This window comes from Enoplosus armatus, chromosome 13 (assembly GCF_043641665.1).
Source record: "Enoplosus armatus isolate fEnoArm2 chromosome 13, fEnoArm2.hap1, whole genome shotgun sequence".
In the NCBI taxonomy this organism is placed as follows: Eukaryota; Metazoa; Chordata; class Actinopteri; order Centrarchiformes; family Enoplosidae; genus Enoplosus; species Enoplosus armatus.
In genome coordinates this window covers 15111890-15122321 of record NC_092192.1, presented here as the reverse complement: position 1 = coordinate 15122321, position 10432 = coordinate 15111890, and the positions used below count along the sequence as shown (strand labels likewise).

At 39.8% G+C, this 10432-nt stretch overlaps 1 protein-coding gene across 4 annotated transcripts in view; it reads right to left on the bottom strand.

The window, feature by feature from the left end:
* Window positions 1-3197: 3197 nt before the first annotated feature.
* The window catches only part of sptbn2 (spectrin, beta, non-erythrocytic 2), a 38300-nt gene continuing 31065 nt past the window's right edge, over window positions 3198-10432 (bottom strand). For 2 of the 4 annotated variants that reach the window (XM_070917947.1, XM_070917950.1), the window contains 7 exons: window positions 9087-9283; window positions 8790-8914; window positions 8612-8687; window positions 6147-6325; window positions 5735-5908; window positions 5520-5562; window positions 3198-5423 (listed from right to left, as the gene is read on the bottom strand). In XM_070917947.1, coding sequence (XP_070774048.1) covers window positions 5211-5423; window positions 5520-5562; window positions 5735-5908; window positions 6147-6325; window positions 8612-8687; window positions 8790-8914; window positions 9087-9283 — 1007 coding nt within the window. In that variant the 3' untranslated portion in view covers window positions 3198-5210. Of the gene's footprint in view, window positions 5424-5519; window positions 5563-5734; window positions 5909-6146; window positions 6326-7455; window positions 7549-8611; window positions 8688-8789; window positions 8915-9086; window positions 9284-10432 lie in introns of all 4 variants that reach the window. The other 2 variants (XM_070917948.1, XM_070917949.1) reach the window with 2 other exon arrangements.

Genomic DNA, 10432 nt, shown 5'->3' with positions numbered 1-10432 from the left:
TTTAGTGTCAGGGTCCTGGTATTGTGCATGCTGGCTCACTTTCACTCTCTCAAGGCTTACATGGACACTTGAATAAAACAGAACTATTGTTAATGTTACCAAATTACATTTACAAATTAGAATCGGTCTGAACATACATGATAAGGCTGCACTGACAGAGACTTTCTGTTCATCACTGGAAGTTTGTTTGTCACTTGGCTTTTAAATTTAAGTCCAATGAAACTCATTATTTAAACTGCACAGGCCAAGTTGAACTGTTTCAAATATGTGGAGGAGATGTTCCCTCAGTCCATCCTACACCCTTTTCTCAATATAAACTTTTAGATTATGCTATCTTGCTGGCTCATTATTTTCTGAGGTCTTTGACCACCATCCTCATCCTCTCCCACTCTTCAACCTCCATTACAGAGATTATAACCTCTGTGATGATGAAACTAAGGCTCGGGTCTCTTTTAACAACTCTCACTGCAGGTTTGCTCTGCTCTTTAGATGATGACATCCTTCCCAGCATCCACTGATTCATCAGAAACCTACTGTATGTTAGTCATTACTCGATCATCTTTGACCTCATTTGCTGTAATTGCATCATTAATTCATTCTTAATGGCTGCAGCTATCTTTCCCACATCCTCTACACGCATTCTGCCAGAACGATATTTCACATGTAGACTCCTGTAGTAATATGTGAACACACACATGCAGCTCTAATCAAGAATATTTAGGGTATTTTAATTTCAAGTTACAAACACATTGTAATGCTGTCTTGTAGCTGACATTTTAAAAATTGTTTTATGAATGTGTTTTATTGAAGATAATTGACATGTAAGGTTTTCCTTTGTCATATTCTCTATAGTGTGTGCACTGAATTGCTGCATTGTGTTATGAGTAATGCTATAGAGGAAATAAAATCATTCTCCCTATACATGATTTCAGTGGTGTTGATTTCCATATGGAGCGACTATTAATATAACTGAAAGTTAAACACTTATTATTCTACTTTTATTCTATGCTTGGTGTAAAAACAACTAGTTTTGATCCTAATTGTGCCCACTCAGTCTTGACTTGCATTTCAAAATCTGTATAACATCTTCTGTGGCTCTGGTTTTCCTTCCTTGAAGATGTCTTCAGTTATACGTCTTAAGACTTTTTAACTGAAAGACTGCATGACAAACTGAGGACGTGAGGTTTGAAAGAAGCAGCCATTTAGGAGGCAAGGGTAACGAAAGACGCTATTGAGTTGCATGGGAAATGTTGGATCAGCATTTTTGGATTTTGACCCACTACAAATCAGGATTTTACTGATCATTCTTACTGTAATCTGGCTTCTGTGATTCCCCCAATTGTATGGAAGCACAACACTAAATGGCTGGTGTGCACAACTTCAGCATGGCAAAATGAGTCCCATTGTAGGCATGACAGTCAAGGTTGTCAGCAAAAATGCCACTGGTAACACACTTCCCAATCACTAATGTTTAGACCACATGCATTGAGATACAAAATTGAACAGTTCCAGGCATGGATGAACAATCAGCCTTCTATAGGTTTGTCAACTGACCATAATTTTAAATATCCAACTTTTCTGTTGTGCATGTAATAGAATAAATTCTGGACAGTGGCTAACCTTTTTTTTTTAAATCATAAAAAACCCCAACAATATCATGTTTTTGATTAAACCATGTTTTATTATTCCTAATATTAGATGTAGATACACAAGTCAACAAACATTATTTTCGATTTGTAATGAAAATGCTCCACAGCACACTGACATCGTGTGGAAGGGTCTGGTATTACAGACACGTACCTGAAAATGGACAGCAGTTATAATTTTTGCAATAAGTTGCATTAGTAACAGTAGTAGTAATAGTAACAACAGTAGCAATAATGTAATAATAGCAATTAATAATAGTAGTGGTATTAACAACTCTGACTTACAGAGGAAGGAACAGACATTCGTCAAAAGTAAGGAGAAATGAAGGTAGGTGGACAGGCTTATCAAATGCTGCAAGACAGACCACTGGATGAAAAAATACAAGCTCCCACTAGACAGCAAATATCCTGCCTTCTTCTAAAAAAGGAAGCTCAAATTGTCACCAGTCTGTCATCACTCATATCTAATACTTAACAAGTAAAAGTTGTTGTTTTTTTTCTTCTTCATTAAGTACTCCATTGTTACAAGTACTCTCATAACCACAACCTCATCTCTTTGACATCAATAATACATACTTCCCATGTTCTGGTCAAAGCTCACCAGTAGCACAATGTTATTTTAAAAGGATGCCATATGCAACATCGAATCACAGCCAGCTGAGGACAATTCCACAAGACTGGATTGCCAGGGTCATTCTGCATTAAATATACAGTACAGTATTTAATGAGTGTGTGTGTGTGAAAGAGAGAGCTCGTGTACAGTATGTCAAGTATGAGAAATATTTTTGCTTCACATGACCAATTTGGCCAAACTAATTTGAATCATTCACATTCAAATGAGCTGATAAGAAAATACACTGTGTGACCTTTAAACTTGAACTCCCTAACATCACCTGGGTGCTGTCTGACGTCCAGAGCAGAGAAAATTGTGCACAATGTACGCTAACTGCGTTGGCTCACTTATGTATGCAATGACCTCATTAACTTGGTTCCTAGATCGTAGCTTAGTTTAAGGCTACTTAAACTAGGAGCTCCATCACACACCCGAGATACAGTCCCACTGACAGAGACAAGGCAGTCACTTTGATCCAACTCGGACCAGGTGCTGTCAACTGAACCCAGTTCAATAGTCTCAAAGTGGGCGTTCAGATATTTCTCTTCTCTGACTTTGACTTGAGCGACAGACCGCTGGTTCCACATCCATTTGGGACCGGAAAATAAGGCCAACCTGTTTAAACTGCAACCAAACACAAGTTTACTTCCAGCCGTTTGTGTTATCACAACAGTTTGGTGTGACATTCCTGGCCCTCCAAGGCATGGTATACACATCCAGGCAATTACCAGCTTTAAAGAGTTACTTTCAAGATGCAATAAATTACAAATGATTGATTACTTGCAACCTACTTGTAAGATAATCCACAAAACTCTTGAATTCAGAATTGTTATCCAGTAACTTCCTGTTACATTTTGGCAGTTAGAAAAGGCAAATTAACACTTGGATTTAAGTGACTGACTATAATAACAGTTAACAATCAATTCAATGGTCTCAAGATATTTATATAAAATTACACTACTGCCTACAGTCTCTCAACATACTGTAATGCCATTTTCATTTCAAACATGTACAGTATTTGAGGAAACTATAAACACCTATCATTTCTTTACATTAACTATATTGGATTGCCATTATGTTGTTTTGGATTATTGTAAATGCCAATTACATATAATTAGTTGCTCTCCAACTATGAAGTGGTCTCGTGTTTCCAGAGTACATCAACACAGAAGAGAAGAGATGGCAATGATGAGACACATACAAGTATAAACCTACATGAAGTCATGCCACATAGGCAAGCGCGCAAAGCTTGTTTAAGAGACAATTTAGGACCTCTGCCACCGCCAGTGAGCACAGCTTTTCACGGTTACTGTTTATTCATATTGTACCTGCATATATAATCCACTGACATACATTAGATCATTGCCACAGGGCACATTTTTAACACTTATCTTCGTACTAAGAAAGCTTCCTTTCAGACTGTTCCAATGGAGGGTGGGTTTGTAAAAAGCGGTTCAGTGTATCTGTTGTGGGTTCAAGTAAGGCTCGGTACACCTCCCTCTGTCAGGTAGCACATAAATTATTCCAATCTCACTTCCACACCCCTCACTTCACCTGTATGAGACCTGTCAGCTGTCCATCTGTCCTGCTCGCATCCCTGCGGTCTACCACAGAAAATGTGCTTCGGATTTTTTCTGTCTACAAACTGCCCCCATGCCTTCAAGCCAGCAGATAGAGAGAGAACGTAAATAGAGATTAGAAGATTAAAACAGAAATAATGAAACCGTCGTGAGGAACTTCATTGGTAATGTCAGCTTACATATAATAAAAACCAAAAGCAAAGAAAAGCTAATTTTACGAAATCATTCCAGTATTATTTTGTGTTTGTGTGTTTTTATGTTTTCGTCTGCATTTGAGCACCGAAAAGCAGCATTCATCTGGCCACGTTTGATCAGGAATAACATAAACGTGCAAAATCCACAGCACCACAACTCACACACGCACGCACGCACACACGCACACACTAGAAAACTAATCTTCTCTGCTTTGTACAGAAAAAAAAGAAAGTTGAAAATCAAGCAGAAAAGATCACTCAAAAGAAATAATCAAATACAGGCAAAATTAGAGATAAAATAAAAAATAAAACCACTTATTAAATATATATATATATTTTTTTCCCAATGAAACTTGTGATCACTTACTGCACACTGCTAAAATTTAATGAGCTTTATTTTTTTCTCAAAACACCTCATAAACTGTCATTCCTAAAAAAAAACAAAATAATACATACAAGGGCAAGCCCAACATTCTGCACTAGTTTAACCAAATGTGTTTCTCTCCACAACATGAATCAAGATTATCTACTGTCAAATTAATTAGTTTGTTTTCTCAAACCAGCAATAGCAAAATATAAATAATAATAATAACAGCAATAATATTGTTCAGGTTAATAACATCAATATCAAGAACAGAAAAAGAGACTGATGGTGATCCTTCCCAAAGAGAGAGCGCTTGAAAGTGGGGAAATAAAACCAGCGTGCACCACAGTGGAAAGCCACCATCCATCGTTTCATTAGTGACACGGCATCAAAACGGCTCAGCTGAAGAGAAAATATTCACGTGAAGGAAAGCCGTTTTGGTGGATTGGAACTGAACTGGGCCTGAATCCCTGCTAATACCAACCACACCTGCTACTGACTCGGACTAATAAGCTCTGCTGGTTGGCTGAAACTGGATGAGGGCTTTCATTGTTGGGTGCCGCTAAATGTGAAATATGGATTGGCTGAACAAAAAAGTAAGTGACAGATAAAAAACTGGCGAGGAAGAGAATCAGAGAGAAAGAAAAGAAACAAAGTTCTCTGTAAGCCACATACAGTAGCTGTCGACAAATTCCTTGGGGCCTGCACTGAGAGCAGAGTGTTTGTGTGACCTGTTTGTACTTTCCTTTCTGCCTGCTTCAGTTTGTTGAAATTTTGACAAATGTAGTTTCCATCTACGATTTTACAACTGTTCTATTTTTTCTTGCCAAAGAAGCTGAACCTCTTCTCACGATCCTTATCTTTCCCATCTTTGTTGCGCATGGTCACACCTCCAGCATCAGCTGAGCTTGGGGAGATGGGAGGCATCGTCATGGCACGGCTGAGGGCCCGTGGACCACCAGGCGAGTCTCCTGATCCGGTTGGAATGGAGCCGAGGATGGAACGGATCCAGGAGCTCATTTCCGCCTTTAGACGGTCAAAAAAAAAAGAAGCTTTAGTATACTTCACCATTCAGGTAGAGTCACAGCACACCAAAAAGTAATTATTTTCTATGCATCTCACCTCATCCTTTGCTTGGAACAGGAACTCTTTTCCATCCCCTAGCCTGCAGACACAGTGTTGAAGAGGTAAACCATTAGTCAGGGATAAGCTATGAAGTCTAATGCATCTCACTATTTCATCACAGTCCCTCATTTTATCATTAAAATCTAACAGGGTGACAACCGTACTGTATCAGGAATCCTTATTTTGAGGTTTTAAGTTGCCCAGTCTCTCACCTGAGCTTGAATACATGTTTCCTCTTCTTATAGTCATTGGCTACCTCACACACAGCCTCTCCAAGGCTGATGGGTACCTCTCCGTGGTATGGAATGCCGTTGCTTGCGCTCTTGCCGTCTTTATAGAAACCGAGACTTCCTTTTCTTAGGACACAGTACACATTCTGCCAGGACCTACAGCAAAGGCATGGGATTACATACATTTTTAAAAAACCTTTGAAATGTAGTAACACTGCAAAACACAACTTTAAAAAGATATAACACATTTTTCTACATCATATATTGCCTATATCTAGTTTTCCAGCAATACATCATTGTACAATCATTTTAACTAAAATCAGTCATCATTGGCTGGCGTCTGATGTCTATTTTAATGCATTTGACAGACCCCCCCGCCCATAACGACACTCACCTGGTAGCTGCCTTTTTGCTGTGGGACTCCATCTCCTGTTTTCGACAGAGCATCCCCTCCATGGTTTCTGGCTCGGACTCTGCTCCCCCCCTGCTTGGTAACGTGGCAGAAGGATCAAGGCGAGAGGATGCCAGCCCGCTGTCCCTACCTGGTCCATTCACCGACTCTGACTCTGAGCCCTGTGGTTCAAAACAAAATGTGAATGGTGGTGAGGAGGTGGAAAAACACGACTGGATGGGCGCAGTGAGCAGCAAAGCAGCCATTCACAGCCATACATGAAAAGCCATGATGACGCTTGCTTTGACGGCACTGTATGATTACCTGAGCTAACAGCATAGCATGGGTTCAGGAGGTCCACATAATCACACAGTACATGATATTTAACAGAACAATTACAGTCACTCATATGGGTAAAACATACAATTAAAATAACCATACATATGGGAAACACGCATGCTACACTGAACATGGATAGTTAAACGTCTACATTTTCAAAAACAAATCAAAACGTACCAAAGGAACCTGAGGCAGATACAGATTTGCAATGTAAATATTAATATTCTTAAGATGATCTTTGCCTCTTGAGTCAAGTCTCAGTAATTTGTTGAGCAACTGTAAATTAATAAATGATAACTCTACAATGTAATACACAAACACAGACAAAAACATACATGAGCACACTCTCAATTACAGTTCAACTCTCTAAAGCCTGAAATGCTCCAGATCTGGTTAGGGTAGGGTTAAGTATTCTGGCTTTTAGTTACCATATCAATCTAATATACGAAATCCACAGACAAAGGGACTCAATTGTGACAGTAGTATAAAGCATTATCAGCTAAGGAGATGTTTGTGTTTGTCTTTTTTTCCCTCAATGATGAGTTACTAAATGACTCCATCAAAAGACTTTCACACTCATCACAGGAAGTGTACACATATAGGGAAACATACAAGCTACATATAAATTAGCTTTGAACAGCTACAATTATCACCACATTTACAACTCTGGGCTTCACATTTACAGTCACTCCATTCCTGGTCAATATGAGCACATATACAACAGCAGACTTCAACATAACTGATCCATGAAAACAATCTGTTCATGAATCAGCATCATGCCTTTACACAGCAATGGGACTCATTAATGAAACTGCATAGTGCATGAATAAATAAAGCAATGGTTTGCATCTGCGACAGAGAGCAATGGCTTCTCAATAGAAGAAAAAAAGGCACTGCAGTTGACCAGGAGCTGAGTGGAGGCTATGAAGTGGGCGAGGGGAAGCTACAAAGCTGACCACGGCTTGGTACTCACACGCTCCGGCTTGGTACTCACACTCTGCTTTGGCTTATACACACGTTTAGGATCTGATTTCTTTCCCACTGACAACGATAGCGATACTGACTGCTGGTAAAAATGCAATAAGACATTGTTAAGAAGTCTTTGTCTGTGGCAGAAACTTGAAAGTTAGTAAATGGGTTACATTTCTAGAACTTTTTTCAGACACATCACAATTATAATGGGCTTCTAATAACAGTCACCAACAACTGTGTGAAGTTCGGTTAATACAGCAATGGCTCCCTTTGTTTGGCTGATTCTTCTCTGCAGTGTCAGCTGCAGATCTAAACATACGTTTACGTCTGCTGTCCACAAGCAGCCATAACTCCTCTGAAACACATGAAGGCACCAGGTGCTCATTTTCATCTGCCAGTGAGGACTTTCACTCAGATCCATTAACATGCATGGAAGTTCACTGTATCCTATCCAGATCCCAAGCCCCTCCTCACAGGTGCCCTGTCCAATTGAATCAGGGTTCCTGAGATGGTGGATGAGTTTCTTCCTCTGCAAACCTGATTCTTTTCCAAAAAGTGCTTCCACACTACAAACGTACTTGTCAAGTATCATCGACAATATCTATCAGCAAAACATTGCTGCTTATCCTTAATATAAAATGTTCCACCATACTGTTTCTAGGTATTTTTCTTGAATTAACATTTCATAAATGACACAAGAAAGATAATTCTTTCAATTGGATAGTAGCAATTAATGTCATTATATAACTAGGGAATATGTACCGGAACAACGCTGCTGATTGGAGTACAACAGACAGAGACAGGACACACACTCACATACAAGTTACATTGTGTATTACATGTATGACATACTCACAGATTTGGACTTCTTTTAGAACTTGATAGTAATGTAATATTAACAAACCTTCTCATGGCAACATTAATGCCAATTACCAGTATTTCTTTCTCCATTAAACTTTTTTTTAAACACAGATTGAGTAAATACAAATCCATGTCATAATATAGGCGATAAGGCGAGACAAAATGGAAAAGACGTTACAGAACATTACATGCTAGAGCCCATGACATTGGAAACCTGTTAAAAAATGACTGTTTGACCACAGAGCAGAAACACTGTAACACATTTAAAGCGTTTAGCTCTACAAAACATGTCTCACCTGCGATGTGTCATTGTCGCTGTGTACTCCATTCACTGACACCGACTGATTGAGAGTGGTCTGGTCCAGACTGGTTCTGTGTTTGAGAGCAAGGAAAGTATGTTAATAAAAAAAACAATGTCAGCTGATACGATACACCAAGACCATTCTGCTCTACCAAAAGTCCCTTTTGGGTTACCTGGCTGCAGAATCATGTGCATGACTTTCTGTCTCAGACTGTACAACTTCTGCTGGGGGTGGTGTAGGGGGTCGCCGGGCTCTCTCCTCTTCCTCTCGCTTCCTCTGGATCTCATGCTCCTCAAGCTGAAAAATGGGAAGTCAGTAGTGCTATCTAAACGTAACACCTCATGACTGCGGTAACATTAATGTCTACATGAGTGGTGGACATCTTGTATCTACAAGGCCACTCAGAACAAGCCAAACCATTCTCAAATACACAGAAAAATTCAATATGCGATTTAATCTCTTTACTTACTGTAGTAAGTTTCTCCAGCAGCACAAAGCGGTCTTCCCAAGCTGCAGCAAGTTTCTCAAAGGCCTCATGGCGCTTAATTAGGCTCTCTACCTCATCCACATTTGCGCCCAGCTCTGCTGCTCGCACCAGAGGTTCTTGCCCTACCAACCAAGACTCTGCAACATAGGCATCGCGTCCAAACTGCAACACCTCCAGCACTGAGATGCAGAGAGAAGGGGAGCAGAAGACAGAGAGAAAAACAAAAAGAGACAGAGATAGTGAACAAATAATAAGAGATTAAGAAATACAATATAACAGCATCAGAAACTATTGGTGAGTCAGGTACACATCTAGTAACTCACACATTTGCCCTTTGGGACCAACAATAGCTCTATGGCAAAAAACACAGGCTTCATTGATTTCAGTAAGACCACTGTGTTGGTGCAGGGAGGTGGGGCCACAAAACAGAAAATAAAAATATATGCAGACAAACCTAAAAGTTAGTCCTGGCTCTACTTTTACAATCAACACCAATCAAATGTGTGTAAGCACACAAACCTTGTAGAATGCCGTGTAACTTGAAAGAGGAGTGTGAACTACTGTGCGGCATGTAACAGGCCTTCAAACTGGCCATACCGGTTTGTATTTTATCTGCTACCTCTAAGCTTTAGCAACATGTCCACACCAACGTTACAAATGTAAGGGAACAACACAGGCAAACGATAGAACGGAGCTTTCAAACTTACTAATGAACCCTGCAAAGAAACTAACTAATTAAACTTGGACTATCAAACAAGCTGAATGACCTTTACTTGAGGTTTGTTTCACAAAACGTCTCTCATTAGTATGACAATATGTTGCAGTCTATGACGTCACTGATGCCGCCTGCTGGCTGGAAGTGGACCCACCTAATGTTCAGCGTCTTTTCAGTAGAGTGTGCACTAATGAGTCCACAGGCACAGACGAACTGCCAGCTTTTTGCTCAAAAGCTGGGCAGAGGAATTGACATCAGCTTAGTGTCCCATATTCCAACGGTCCTTAGACACACACTGTCCCAGCTTTGTGGAAGAAGTCAATCATAACACCAATGCCTAAAAAGCCCTGTGCCACAGTGTATAATTAATTTTGTACTGTAGCTTTGACCTCGATAGTCATTGTGAAATTTGTAGTCGAGCCAATGTTACATTACAGATATATGTCAATTTGACTATAAGCTTGAGCGCAGCACTGAAGACGCCATTGTCGGCCAACACTCAAATTTCATTTATTGATTGATTTTAGTTCAGCGTTTAATATTGTGCAATGCTACCTGCTTTTAGAGAAACTGAAGGACATGAGTGTCAACACTACCCTGATTGGATGGTTTT